This window comes from Pipra filicauda, unplaced genomic scaffold, assembly GCF_003945595.2.
Source record: "Pipra filicauda isolate LSUMZ 115617 unplaced genomic scaffold, ASM394559v2 scaffold663_size174747_pilon, whole genome shotgun sequence".
NCBI lineage: Eukaryota > Metazoa > Chordata > Aves > Passeriformes > Pipridae > Pipra > Pipra filicauda.
This window is the reverse complement of record NW_024104824.1, coordinates 92,949-108,467: the sequence shown is the minus strand read 5'-3', so window position 1 is coordinate 108,467 and position 15,519 is coordinate 92,949. Positions and strand designations below refer to the sequence as shown.

The window sequence follows — 15,519 nt, the reverse complement described above, 5'->3', positions numbered from 1 at the left end:
AAAGCATTCTTAAAACAATCTTAAATTACGTATGCTTAGGTAGGATGAAAAAAACACTTGCTTTTAAAGCATTAATGGACTGCCAGACCAAACTTCATGTGCCAAGTCACAAGTTCATAAAGGATTCTCCTGAGTGTGTCTTAAACCGCTGACTGTGCACGTGAAAGGAGATCAGGTCTGAAAAACATGCTCAAGAATAAAACCCTTGTTGCAAGATAGCCGGATCATCTTACAGCGGCATCGATGAGCTGAGGGGCGGGGTCGGGGAGCAAAACACTTCCAGATCCGTACAAGGCACACAGTGTTCTGCTCCCAAAAAGGAAATATTAATTTCAGTGCACATTTTTGGAGTGCCATTCGGATGACACACATAAAGGCTTACCCTTGCATGTGCCCTGCTCCCAAGCTAATTCATTTCCCGTTGCTTTTTTTTTTTTTTTTAAGAAAGAGGTTGCAGATGGGTTTCCGAGGAGAGGGGGGAGTTACAAATGAAAGAAATGGGTTAAGATAAAACTTCAAAGAGGAGCAGCATGACTGAAAGAAAAAAAAAGAACAGGGATGCAGCAGGCAGATAATCCTTTAATCCTGTATTATTTTAAGCTGTACCACCTTGGTGCAGGTACTACAAGTGGCCCCATTCTCCCCAAACATTGCATGGCATTTTCCCATACGCTTTGCTACAGTCACCTCTGGCATTCGTCTACTGATTTTCTTTGGCAAGTCAGTCTTCAGCAGCACCAGTTCCCCAGTCAAGCACACGCCCAACGCTGCTGATGTGAAACAAAGCAGCAGCAGCAGCCGAAGGCAGAGAGGAGGCTGGTACCATCCTTTTCAGTGGCTGTCACAAGTTCTGTTAGGCTAAAATGGTTGTGAAACTATGGTTTGTCTGTGCTCAGAAACACCAGTAAATGCTCTAGAAACAGCCCTTGGTCCCATCCCTTTGCTGCCCCAGCAATTCAACCAAAGAAACCTCCCTTATATGCAGGATAAAAAATAGTGGACCAGAGTTTGCTTTATTCTCGGTGTTCCGCCTGCTCAATAATGTCTGATTTCAAGCCGAGTTTTTTCCCAGCTGGCTCTGACCCCCAAAAGCTGTCAGCAGACCTGCAACCCCCCCTGCCCACCCCAGCTGCTGAGGGGGTAGGACTCAAAACACAAAACAGAGTGTTCACCCATCTATAGGTAAAATATAAAAGCCTGGATTACATTTGTAATAAAGATGAAGTTGCACCTCATGTAGGTGCTACAGAGGTATTTTTCCACCTTGTAGCTGCCTCACTGTAATTCGCCCACATTCTCCTGGGAGGCCACTGTGCCTGTGCAGCCGGAGCTGTCTCCAGAGAGCAGAGTGAGCACTGCCAGACTCCTGGGCAGCAGCAGTGATGGAGTTTTGGGAGGCCCTTCTCACAGAGTTTCCTCAGGAGGGAGCACGGAGAGGGAGATCATGATCTCTCCATTCTCCAACCATAGGAGATGATGGGATGCTGTACAGCCATCTCAGGGGAAGTTCAGGTTGGGTATTAGGGAAAAGCTCCTCATGGAGAGGGTGGTCCAGGATGAAAATCACGAAATAATTAGGGTTGAAAGGGACCACTGAAAATCATCCAGTCCAACCCTCCTGCCAAGGCAGGGTCCCCTAGAGCAGGTGACACACGAAAGCATCCAGGTATGTTTTTAATGTTTCCAGAGAGAGAGACTCCATGATCTCCCTGGGCAGCCTGCTCCAGTGCTCTGCCACCCTCAACGTAAGGAAATTCTTCCTCATGTTGAGGTGGAACCTCTTGTGTTTCAGTTTATGCCCTTTGCTCTTCGTCCTGTCGTCGAGAACAACTGAAGAGAGTCTGGCACCGTCCTCTTGGCACGCGCCTGGGAACGGGCTTTCCGTGGAACGGGCTTTCCGTGGAACGGGCTTTCCGTGGAACGGGCTTTCCGTGGAACGAGTCGCGCGCGCCGGCCAGTTGGCGCCCAACAGCCGCTGGCGAGCACCCCCATTCCCGGCTGGAATGCCGGGCGGGGCCGTTGGCGGCGGTTGCGGAAGGGACGTCACAGGAGGGCGGCCCGCGCTCCCCCGCGGAGGAAGGACGGGCTGCAAGATGGCGGCGCCGGAGGAGCGGCTCGTGTCGGAGGGCGAAGGCGGCGCCCCGGGCTCGGCGCGGCTCTCCCCGGCCCCCCTCCCGGAGTCCGCGGAGGCCCTGGCGCCCATGGAGCCGCCGCCGCAGAGCAACACGCTCATGGGGCTGCCCATCGTGGCCATCGAGAGCATCCTCAGCTTCCTGTCCTACGATGAGACGAGCCAGCTGCGCCTGGTAGGGGCGGCGGGGGGCGGGGAGCGCCCCTGCGGGACCGGGGTCGGGCCGCCGGGATCCGCCCGCCGGGACAGCGGCAGGTGCCGAGGTGTCGGCGGCACCGGCCGACCCCCGCCGGGGAAGGGGCTGGATGAAAGGGAGTGGGGTGGGGTGGTATGGGATGGGGCTTGATCCCTTCTCCAGGCTCGCTGTGTGCCTCCATACACGCATTCCTAAAGGGCTGTTACCGTCTCTTACTTCTTTCATTCCTTTCGTTCTCTGGGAGAAGACAGTGGGCTGCTGGAGGCTTATTTCTGCTCGTGGCTGCTTGGGGTGGGTAGTCTATTGTGTCTCATGGGTGTGTTTATTTTTACTTATAGAGCTTAAGCCAAGAAGTGTAGGAGATGATGAGCCTGCTGCTCCAAGAGCCAAACCTGTCTAGAAGTAAATGTAGGACAAAAAAAGATGTAAAAAACCCCCAACCCTTGTCTGTTTGAAAGGCTGCCTGCTTCTTGCAGTCATTGTGGTAGATCTAATAAAATACGTTACCTCTACCTCTGATCTTGATAATGACAAAAAAAGTGCAGCTGTCAGTGATGAGAACAATGTATATCAATATTTAACTGCCCGCATAAGGAGCTTGATGTAAACTGTGTCATGTTATGATAAGCTGAATCTCCTGCGAGGTTGTAAATGGAATAATAGTGAGGGAATTAATGCACAGCTTATGTAACCCTTAGTAAACGTGCATGCACTGTACTGTTTCTATTTTAAGAACTCGATTACCCCAAACTGGCTAATATTTCAAGCATATTTCTGCAGAAAATTAGACTGCTTGTGTCCTGGATCAGCAACCTCAAGTGTTGCATCCTGACTGTAACTTTAAAAAGCTTTTCAAGCAGAAAATCTGTTCTTATTCACACTGTACAAAGCACACCGGTTTCTAAATATTTCTAGAGCATGCTGTCAGTCCACTGAAGACTTCTGCTTCTTCTGTGAGAGTAGGTGGTGAGTCTTTAAAAGGGATGTAGTACTTTGAGTAGAATATCCTGAGTTGAAAGGGACCCACAAGGATCATTCAAGTCCTACTGCTGGCCCTGCACAGGACAGCCCCAAGGACCTCAGGTGGTACTTACAGTTTGAATTAAGGGAAGTACATCATATACCTTTTGGGTATACTCAGTGTTTCATGGTCTGTATTGCAGTGCCAGACACAGCCCTTGGCTGCATCTTTCCCATTCATTTTATAAATGAATGTACCTGTGGCAGCTCTCACCAGTCAGTAGAAGACTTTCTCTTTCTCTAGCACCAAGTTAGTGTTTGTAAGCAATGCTGTGTTGGCACTGAAGCTGAGAATAGGAAGGGTGATGGTGTAAGGACTAAACCAGGTGTTTAACTCTCAATGGTACCTGGGAAATAAAATGTAACACTTTTACATTTCCTTATGTAGCACCTCCAAGCTTGCTTTTCCAGAAGATGGCTGCCCCTTTCAGAAATACACAAAATCAGACTGGAGAAATGTCAACTCTGAAACATACACAGAACAATGCTGGGCGTAAAATGAAGGAAACTATTAAGTTGGTCTTTCCCTATTTTTAGTTTTTGAGTCAGTGACAGCCAAGAAAATTTATCTCCGTCAAATTCCTTACTGTTCCCTTAAACACATCAGAAGGCATTCACTGTGAACATTCTTCTGAGAAGAAAGTACCCTTTCTTTGTCAACCAGCAGTAAAGAATCGAAGCTCTTCTGCTTTGACCCCATAAGCTTAATCAGCTGGGTCTTTCAGGTGGATGTTCAGAACTGAAGGTCTTCTTTTGGCAGTTCACTGAGAGGCAGACACTGAATGTTTTATGCAGCTCTGGGTGTTGTTGGACAGAGAATTAAGGTAGCCTTTAAAAATAACAATGTCTAGGCATAAACTCATAATGAAATTTCATCACTTTCTGATTTTTAAAGGCAACAAGTAGCCTTGGGAAAGACTTGTATATTCCTGCTCTAAGATGTCTTACGCAAGCAGTAAATTTTTCTTTTCTATGAGAACTGACTTGAGTTGCATATCAGAGATGAATGAGTGTATATTATAATAAGTAGTATTGTGCTAAAGATACGTTGCAGGACCACATTAATTGAATGACAGGGAATAAATTGCTTAGGTCTCATGCCTAAGCATAAAAATATGCCCGAAAGCAGCTTCATTAATCCCTTAGAATGTGGCATCCCATGGGATAAAACATCTTGAGGAAGGCAGGAAGATATTATCTGGGGCATCAATTGGCCAAACAAAATGTGGATTCCCTAAACTAGTCACTCTGATGTATTCTCTGGATCGCAGCATTGAAGCAAATGGATGTCCTGATATCTTACTTTGGATCACCTTAGCTCACTGATCCATAAACAAAAATGAATTCCTTGAATTGAACTGGTGTTGGATCTGGAGTGTGTACAAGATGACAGACTAAGGAGTTGCCTGGGTGGAACACCAGCACGTTTTCAGATTAAAATGGAGATAGGAACATACATTGTTTATATAGAGCATAATCTCAGGCTTAAGATCCAGAAGTCTTTTTCTGTCAGCAAAGGATGAGGTAAAGAACATTTCCTGCTTGTGATGATTGCCATCAGGCAAGGCAGGACCCTGGGCCCCTCATTGTGCAAAGAAGCATTTGCTTTCCTGAGCATAATGCTTTTTGCTGTTCCTGGTATTACTGCATTTGAAAGCATAAATGAAGCACCTACTGGTTAAACAGTGAAGTAGATCTAAAGTAACAGAGACTAAACAATAGGTATTCAGCGTGCAGTCTTGTCTGATATTATGTAAATCTTGAGCTCTAAAAATTTTGTTCAGATAAAGTGAATGAGAGGGAAAGCAACAGCATTTTGCTTTCAGCCCTTTTGAGTATTTACTTCATTTACTTTCTCTGATAGTCATCGTGACAGAAACACAGAAAACCCAAAAGGTGCTTATGTCTGAAGCTGTAATGTTCTGGACAAGCTGCAGCCTAGTGTGCGTGCTGATATGGAAACTAGCTATTTTCCAGCTTTTGAAGGCTTCTTCTAAGGGGATATTTTTAGTGACTTACAGAAGCTTTGAAATGTTTACCTCAGTGGGATAATAATGAAATTCTTATATTTCAGCTTCTTTTGCAGTCACATGTCTGAGCCTGGAAAGGCACTTCCGTTCAGGTTATGACTATAGCAGTCGTGATTAGAACCAAGCAATCCACAGCCTCCTTCCACGCACACTCTGAGGAGAAGGTTAGCTTGGATTCTGACACGTCAGAAGTGACTTAGATTCTGCAGAAAACTTGTGTGTTTGTCTTCTGCACAGCACAAATAAGGACTGATAGCCTTTGGACAGCATGGCTTTAGTATTCCCAGTTCGAGTCCATCTGTATTTACAGGAATTTCTATTTTAAAGATTCTTGCTGAAGTCATCAACATTTTGCCACTTACTTTACCCCAGAAAGGCATGTTATGAAGTGTGGTGTCTGTGTAATTCCTAAGAAGAAGAATGTATAGTGATTCCAAATACTTTAGGATGTTTTATATCTGTTTTGGTCTTGATTGTCTGGTAGTGAAACTTGGAAGAAATAAGACATGCTTGAGGAAACAGCAGCTAGTAGATTGTATTATTAGTTTGTTTACAAATGAATTGGAAAATTAGTTCATAGGATCATAGAAAGTTGTTATTGCATATAAGTCAGCATGTGAAGAAGCAACCTCTCATCCTGCTTTTCACATGGACTTAGAATATCTTTCTAGCCCTGAAATTTGAACATAGGGGCTGGTTGGACTGGACATTTGAGGAAACTCAGGGGTTTCCAGCTCCCTGACTTGAATAAGAAAATATTCACCAAAATTTGCAAATACAAGTATGAGGAAATTTAACATTTTACTTTCTTACAGTCCATTGAATAGTGAGTATCAAACCGTCTTGGACTAATATGGATATTTAAAAGTGTAATGATGCTACTTTGCATATGACTGCTGACTGTGCAGTCTAGAAGAGATATATCGTTCCTATAAATACAGATGCCATACAGTTTACATGGTGAACCATCTGAGAATTGAGATGATTGGTAAAATAAGTTGCAAACAAACACTTTTTGTTTCTGGTGGTACTTGTTATCTGTTCGGCGTTTGGGTTCTAGGCGTGGTTATTGGCATAAATATGGGTAATGTCGAGAAACTGGAGCAAATAGTTCTTCATGCTGTGTAGCGTCAGCAAATGAGTAAGATTAAAAAAATCCAACACGGTTCGTGTTACCCTTGCGAGTGCCTTGGCTGTGGGAGGGTCAGCACGCTGGAAGGTCCTTTCTGCCACCAGATGTCAGTGTGCACGTGGTTAAAATCTCTCTCTGCTTCCTCCGAATCCGTAGCCGATCGTGTCTCCAGGGTTGTTTTTCCCTTGTGCCGAGTAACTGCAGAGCTGACGTAGCCCTAGTGCAGGTACTACTAGCGCCTAGTTCAGGGATTTGGTAGCATTAGAACTACAAGAATGCTGTAAAGCCCTGTGCTCAAAAACAGTATCAGATCTGTGCACTCCTAATGCAGCTCAGGAAAAAAACTGCGAGTTTCCTCCTTGCTGTAGTTGAAGGGCCAGCATTATTCCTTATACACAGGAGATGACTTAACTGGATCAGTGAATGTGGGGCAGAGTGTGCTGAGACTGTACCTCTGTAGTTTGCTTGTCTGATCTTTCTCCTTTGACTGTGAACAAGGAAGATCTAATAAAAAGAAACACAGACAGATCCACAGTAATTGCTTAATGGTTTGTTAATACAGATCTGTTTGAAAATAGTCAGTTCTCACAGAACTTAAACTAGCTGACTAGAGGAAGACTCAGAAAGCAGAACTTCTTTGTTTAGTGCCTTTTTATATAAACAGAAAGTAATGACAGGCTTTTCTGGAAGAAGTGAGAATCTTCTTCCTCAAGGTATAAACTTACATAGACTTAAAAGTTATGAGATGAAGTGTATGAGGGAAAGGAGTGTTTATTTAAAAAAAAAAGAGAAGCTAATTCATTGGAATGTGGGGTCAAAGTGGAAATTGTGCACTTTAGTACTTAAAAAAACCACCCCAAACAGTTTCTAAAACAGTTAGCTCTTGTCTGCAGAACTGAATTGCAATGGCTTTAAACTTTTGTACAAGTTGGCTTTGTCCTGTAACTGGTAACTTTGTGAAGGTTTAACTTTAAGAGTTTATTATATCTTCTGCAGCTGTTAATGTCCTTTCTCTCTAAATCTCTGGAGGAGACAGGGGAAAGAGACTATTGGTCTGTTAAATGGAGAAGAAAATACTTTTTTATATAAAAAGGAATCTCGCTTCGTGTGTACTGTGTTGCATATGTTTTTACATTTAATTGTAGCTGACTTCTAAACATAAGCTTTAAACACTGGCAGAAAACCCTCACGATTTCTTGGCTTTAAAGGCTTCTTTTTTGAAACTACAAAATACTAACTTGATCTACGAGAATCACTCTGGTGACCAAGCTAAAAGCCAGACACAAGCATTTACAAACTTCCATTAAAACCAGAGGAAATTGTATCTGCTTATATATGGGTGGCATTCAGCCTACTGTCTCTTGTTAGGCAATATCAGGAGATTAATTTGTGAACATAGCTGCTCCTTTCTGGAGTAGCATGACCATTGTTGGAGATGGTGAGGCCTTAATCTCAGCTGCAGTTTTTGCTCATTGAAATGGAGCAAAAAACAATAAGAGAGTCTTTTACTACCCAGCAAGTATGGATAAGGTAATAGTAAAAGTGACTTACAGCCTTAATTGAGCCTTAAGATTTCTTTTTACTTAAATACAGGTTTGTAAGCGAATGGACCTGGTTTGCCAGAGAATGCTAAATCAGGGATTTCTGAAAGTGGAGAGATACCACAACTTGTGTCAAAAGCAAGTTAAAGCTCAACTTCCAAGGTATGTATGAGTTAAAACTGTAATTCAATTTAATTGTGTTAGATTCTTTTAAGCAGACTACTGAAAAGGAATTTTTTAATGGCTAATTCCATTTATATATCTTGAAAAATTGAGTCATTTGGTTTTAATTTGTTTTTTTTCCAAAAGCACCTTGAGCCTAAAATTTAATTACAGAATAATGGTGTGGAAAGTGTCTCTGACATTTCAAGTAGAGTGTGTTCTGTATTACTCAGCTCTTCTGGCAAGTCAAGCAAGGACTCCTAGGAATGAATAAATGCCATTCCTTTTCATGACCAACTGCCTTCACTCATGATTTATCAAAGACTGCTTTAAAGAAAAGCAGTGACAAGGATTAAACAGGGGGAAGGAAGAGGGGTTCGACGTGTGAGCATTTCTGGGAGCTAGTTTCTCACTGAAGCAATGTATTTCTTCCTCTTTCCAGTGACTAAGTGCAGGTGCTGCTGTGTCCTATGAGATTTCCCAGAGTGAAGAAACTAAATGCTACTTACCACAGAGATCCTTTGTCAAAAGAGCTTATATCTCAACCTAAAATTTGTGGCAAGCACTACTAATATATTGCATTTATTGTGTCAATTGCATTGAAGTGCTGACCATAGGAATGGGGGAGGATAAAAATATTCACACTGATTCAGTGGTTACTGCTAGTTAGTACTGACAGCTTGTTCTTAAATAGTCCTAAATTACATAAAAACTTTATGGATCACATAAGATGTAGAAATATTTAGAGAACAAATTTTGTCTAAGAAAGTGAAGTATGCTATTACTAGCTGGTTCTCAATCTGTATCTCTTACTTCCATGAAGACAAATGTTAGTGGTTACAATTTCAAACCTCAGAGCACTTTGAGGGTGAACTTAACTTGAGCAGTGTTACAGTTGGATTTTTGCTGACTCCTTGTTAAATCAGTGTCACCTTATGGTCTGTCTTCTAGACGGGAGTCAGAAAGAAGAAATCACTCATTAGCTCGCCACGCAGACATCCTTGCTGCTGTGGAAACAAGACTCTCTCTGTTGAATATGACTTTCATGAAGTATGTGGATTCCAATCTCTGTTGCTTCATACCCGGAAAGGTAAAATGTAGACTACATTATGTGAATGCGTATCTGTGTTTAAAAAATAAGATTGTGTAACTTAACCTGGCACAGCTGAGGCGAATTAATATATTTTGTGTGTATATATATGTAAAAACTGTGTTTCAGATACTTGCAAACAAATGTACAAGCCAATACTCCGTTTTACCAGGCAGCCTGAAATGAATGAACCAGATTGTATTTAAATATTAATTATTTTAAATTTGATCTCTATTTGCCCTTAGATTCTCTCTTAATTCTGATGCTTGACTTATGGCATATACATCCTCTACAACCTTTTAGGAAAATCACGTGATCCAGGCTATCAGGAGATGTAGTAATTTAGACAGTGTGTGACACTAAGCACTCAATCAGGAATATTTTATGCACATTTCTTAAGGGTTTGAGGACCTCAGATTAATTGAATAAAGATATCTGGTGTCTGGAAGCACTGTTCTGTATTACAGTGGGTGGTGTATTTTTGTACAGTAGGTGGAATTAGTTTCAAATGTAAAGTGTGTTAAATGTGAATATTACTGAACAATTCTGATGTTCAGTACCCCAGCATTAAATATACATCATCTGGTGTACACTACCCCAGCATTAAATATGAATTATGCAAGAGAGATGTACATCGGAGATCCCACTGTTTATTAAGCTGTGAAAACAACAGTGCACGGGCCAATTGATGAAATCCTGGTCAGAGGAAGACTAGTACAGCTCAGGGATGAAACGAGATCAGAGAACATCAGCCTGGTGCTCTGTCCATTGATTTTTCCATGTAAGGTTTGGATATGTTGGTACTACATTTTCATGAGCAGATAACTGAATTGCACGGGGATGAATGGAAAAGTTATCTGTTGGATTTGGGGGCAGCATGCAGGCATTTTTGCACTCAGTGTGGTAGGATAGGCTGTGGGCATGTAATGTATTTTTGTCTTGAAGAGGTAACTTTTTCTGTACACTATTGTTGACTTGATATTTAATTCATTTTAAATTAAATAACTATAGTGTAATATATTCTTATTTGACTTTGCATTGTATTTTTATATATACCATGTATTTTTAAAAAATTAATATAACAAAGTCAAGTGAACTTAAGTCCTTGATACTCACCTAGTAAATTAAATACTTAAAAGAAATGTTGCCATACTATTTTGAAGAGTAGATGGAAAGGCATTACTCAGTCTAGACCTGGGGTGTGCAGCAGTTGGGCAAGTGAGCTTGCCAGCCATTTTCCTTATGGGCACTGACTAGTAAGGACCTTGATTGTATTTCGATATAACTGCTAAAAAGTCTGGATTTTTTTTTTTTTAATTATTTACTTAGTGTATGAATTTGCTAAAGCTGCTGCTCTCTAGGCACAGTTACCAGTTCACCAGAGAATAATATTTTGGTCAATCAGATTCAAGGCTTAGTGTTCACTTACAGTCTGTGGTTTCTGTCGCACCTGCATTGCTTCCCTCAAGAAGTTTTGCCACAGAAGTGCCAGGAGTTGAATTAGCGTTAGAATATGCAAACCCTGATTTGAGGTTTGGCATCCTGTGAGTGTTCCTGGTGATAGCAGAGTCTTGCTGCAGGTTTTATATTGAGGATGTTGTTGTTAACAGGATATAATGTGGGTGAAATTAGGGAAGTCTTTTGTAAGTTTGTTGCTTGGTGAGAAACTTTAGTCTTATCTAGCTTTTGCAACTTTTTAGCTAAGCTTTCTTTATCAAAACACAGCTCTTATGATCTGTGTTCTTCAGGAAACTCTTCAGCCATTTGTAATCCTGTGAGAAATACCTGTGTAGTTTTGGCTGAGAGACCAGCACTCCTATCTTGACGTGTCTCAGACTATAATTCATAGATTAGTGACACACCTTTCATCTCTCTGTATCTCTCCTAACCAAAGGGCTTGTTTGCCAAACCTGTTAAGGGAGTTACGTTTTCTGTCAGTAGTGGATTGATGTTTTCTAAATTAATGTCTTTTGGACTTAATCTGAATTTGCACTATTTTGGGTGTATGCAAGTGGACTCAAGGAAATATTTACAGCTCTTCAGACTGACATAATGCTAATTTTTCCTACTTCAATTATGTGTTTCATAAGTAGCTGGAGTAGTGGCTGCTCTGCATTGGGGCTTAGAGCATCTTGCTTCAGGTTCTCTATAAGGAAATTATTATGCTCTGCTGAGTATAGATTATGTAACTTAGAAGTCAAGTATGGCTATAGTAAAACAAAATTTTGCATAATAAGCATTATTTCATGAGTTTGAAGAGAGCTGTTGTGATAGACTAAGTGAATAGCTTCTCTGATATATCATGAACAGCACTTCATTTCAAAAAGCTGATCTAGAACTAAAGCACACAGTGGTATGCAACTGTTATGTGATAAAAGCCCCTGAATATGCCAGAATTTTTAGAATGAACTGAAATAATCTTGCCTTTATCAGAAAATCCTAATTATTCTTAAATGTTTTAGGTAATAGATGAAATTTATCGAGTGTTAAGATATGTAAACTCTACAAGAGCTCCTCAGAGAGCTCATGAAGTTCTTCAAGAACTAAGGGACATTTCCTCCATGGCTATGGAATATTTTGATGAGAAGATTGTTCCAATACTGAAAAGAAAGATGCCTGGGTCAGATGTATCGGGACGTCTGATAGGAACTGCCCCAGGTATTAATTCCAACATATAGTTAAGTTTTATTTAGTTTTTCTGTAAAAATTCACAGCACTGTATGTTTTTAAAGCTACCTCCCTTAAATATGAGCTGTATTACATAAATATTGATGATACTTGTTTCTTAAGAATGCTAATTGAAATTCATTTGCTTTGAAATTTAAGGAGCCTTTGTACTACCGAAAGAACAGTCACTTCAATGCGTGTTAGAATTATGCATAGTGTGTATTCCTTAAACAAACGCTTTTGTGCCACCAATGAATGAGACTTTATCATTGCATTTGGTTGAAATTTGGCACATGAAACGACAACTCGATGCCTTTTATTTTTAGGACAATCAGCAAATGAATTTGCCTAAGCTGTTGTAGTACATAGAGAGCTAGAACATACTTGTATGTACTTTTTTACTTTCTTGGGGCACTGTTGTATACACTAACAAGCAAAATACTTACAGGTAGTAGTGAAAAGACAATAATTAAAATAACAGTCTATAAGTAAGCAATTAAACTGGTCCTTCATATAACCTTTCAGACTTTCCAGAACTTTCGTGAACCAAAGTCTAAGGTAGTTGCCTGGATGGCCAAAGGCAAAAGGCTGGTAAAAATGTAGCATTTTCCCTGCACAGGACATCTTCACACTTCAGAAACTGTGAAATTAGCTCCCTAAAAGAATAACTTAATAAAAATTAAAGAAAAAAAATTACATCTTAAAAAAAAAAGATAGGTCTAACTGCAGGAGATGCTTGCTCTTTCTTGTATATCCTCTCTACCCTTTTAGCCATGTGTATACCAGCTGTTAATTATACGTTCATTTTTTAAATTATATATGGTTTAATTTTCTTTTTTTTATTATATATGTTAAATATATATGTTAATATATATTGAGCCTCTTGGGTGAGGAAGTATTGCCCAAAACCATAGTTGAGGTCAATTGGCTTTTCAAGGCCAAGGCTTTAAGGTGTATAAAAATGCCTGTCTCATGTTGAGAGAGGAGCATAAAATCTCCAAGGGCAACCCCTTAGTGCCATGTAATGGTAGCTGTGCTGGCATCCTAACTGACAAAAAAGAAGAGGAAAAGGAGGATGACTGTTCTAGGCTGTTCCTGACTGTTCTGTCTGCGTAGCACTTAAAAGTTGCATCTTACTTGCACAGCATTGCTTGAAGAGTAAAATATCAGAAAAAGTGATAGATGTCTTTTATGGCAGAAGAAGTGAAAGAAATTATACAGTAGCTGTTAGTCTCCTTGATTTGCAGGAACTTTATTAGAATCAACAGTTCCAAGCTCAGATTCCAGTATGACTTTAGTACTTAGGAAGAGTGATTCTAAAGAAGCATGGGAAGTAAATTCTTTTCTTCTAAAATGTAAGTTACACTGAAATATCTTGTTAAGCCCCAAATCAGAAAATTTTAGAACTTTAGCTGCCTGCAACTAAGACGGCAGATTTTTGCTGCTGTAATGAAAGATATTTATTTACTCTAACTATTCTGTATAAGTAGATGTGTTGTGGGTTTTTGACTTAACGTCTGTGACAATAAGTCTACAGGACAATATTTCTATGCAATTTTTGATACAGCAAAAGGAGGGGGGCTTATATACAGGAAATGAATGATGAGCTGTTTTTGAGACTATAAGTCTGGAAAAGCTGAAAAAGCTATAAGTATTTTTAAATTAAATTGTGCTCTGAGATTACCACACATTCTTCTTAGACCCCTAAATGACTGTAAAGCTGTTTACATGTTCATATAACTTGCAACCGGTGTCCAGATTCATGTTTGGGGAGTAGGGACAAGCAAAATGTGAAAACTGGGACACAATTTTTACCATGAAGTTTTAGAGGACTAATCATACTTCTCTCTGAAGTTCCAGGGCCTTCTGCAGCACTGACAACAATGCAGCTGTTCTCCAAGCAGAGCCCTTCCAGGCAGGAGGTCACCAAACTCCAGCAGCAAGTAAAAGCGAACGGCACGGGCTTGACAGCACTAAAGCGGGAGATCTCCGAGCTCCGCATCAAAGTGCAGGAGCAGCAGAAACAGCTCCAGGATCAAGATCAGAAACTGCTTGAGCAAACCCAAATCATAGGTGAACAGAACGCCCGGTTGGCTGAGCTTGAGCGCAAGCTGCGAGAGGTGATGGAGAGCACAGTAGGAAATTCCTCAGGTTCTGGCTCAAATGAACAATCTCCTAGAAAACGGCGGAAGGCGGTGGATTCCACAGACTGTCCTAGGAAATCTAAGCGCCTTCGAAACAGAAAATAACTTGGGAGTAAATGACACCTTCAGGAGGATACACTGCTCTAGTAGCCCAAGCAGGTCTGCTTGTTTGGATACTGCGACCAGCTTCATGGTGTCACTTAGCTGCTGGCTCTTCAAAACACCTCTTAGACTTGAACAGTTATTTTCTTTCATTGACTTTTCCCCTGCTTTCTCTATGGGTGGGCCTAATGCACAGAATCTTTAATATTTGCAATAGTTACATACTAACCAGACCTGCTCTGTTATGTTTTGAAGGGTTAACCTTTTTTTTTTCCTGTGCAAACGTGTTTAAAGTAAAGTTATTTGTGTTTATGCATATGTTCACAAAAAATCTTAAATAAATTGTCTTAACTGACTAAAAAGTTAAGCGTAAAAACAGATGTCCTGTTCACTTGAAGGAAAGATCCACTTTTAAAATCTTGTTTTTGAGAACTTGACCTTTTTCGTTACAAGTGACCTTGTCTGGAATGTCTGAAAAGTAGTTAATACTTTTTGGGGTTCTCTGTAATGAGTAAAACTGACTTCTTAAGCTACAGTATTGGCTATATATTTTTGTAAACTTACAAGGAAGGGCCTTCTATCCAGTCTTCACATGCACACACTCTGGTTCTAGGTCTTGGGAGCCATATTTTACATTTGCATGGATAGATGCATGTACAGCTTAGTCAGCCTGCCAAAAGCACTTGCCTGAAATTGTTCCAGACTCTGGGAGAGAGCACAGAGACCTGTAAAGCAATTTCTTTGTTCCTCAGCCATAACTTAGCATCTGCTTTCAGCACAGCTGCTGTTTTACAGTGAGGTGGTGTTAGGAGGTGAGTGGCAGGAGAGTTTGAACCCTGCCTGTAAGGCAGGTATTGTTGGCCAAAGCTGGAGAGCTGAGAAGAGGCCTTCACTTGGTTCATAGGCCAACGTCTAACACGGATCAGACAAATTGTCCCTACGCTCGCCAAGCTTGGGGGACAACATTTGAGTGAAATGCTGTTTTGTGGGAAAACTGAAACTATTTTGTGTGTCTGTGTTGGGGTTGAGGTGGAAATTTCTCTGTAACACTGATGACAATATTCTAAGCTTTCCTTATCCTAAAAGGTAAATAACTTCAGACAAAGCTTTAATTTCTTTTGCACTTCTGTTTTGAGCTTGTAACTGGAAAAGCATGTCTTGCACTGTTCAGTCTCTCTGGTCACTTTAACCACCTCAGAGTTGTGTACAGTGATTATTCCCCTCCCCATCTGTATATTTTTGGAAACTTATACAAATACCATTGTCCTTGGTTTTGTTTTAATGTACTAAACTATGTAGCTTTA

At 40.9% G+C, this 15,519-nt stretch overlaps 1 protein-coding gene across 2 annotated transcripts; it reads left to right on the top strand.

Annotated features, from left to right (window-relative positions):
- Positions 1–1,988: 1,988 nt before the first annotated feature.
- On the top strand, positions 1,989–15,519 carry FBXO28 (F-box protein 28). 2 transcript variants are annotated; one of them, XM_027738968.2, is made up of 6 exons: positions 1,989–2,306; positions 8,103–8,212; positions 9,164–9,302; positions 11,765–11,960; positions 13,217–13,324; positions 13,824–15,519. In XM_027738968.2, exons 1-6 carry the CDS (start codon positions 2,004–2,006, stop codon positions 14,216–14,218), a joined length of 1,251 nt encoding a protein of 416 aa, XP_027594769.2. In that variant the 5' UTR covers positions 1,989–2,003; the 3' UTR covers positions 14,219–15,519. The 2 variants fall into 2 exon arrangements, with proteins under 2 accessions (XP_027594769.2, XP_027594770.2); XM_027738969.2 differs by lacking the exon at positions 13,217–13,324.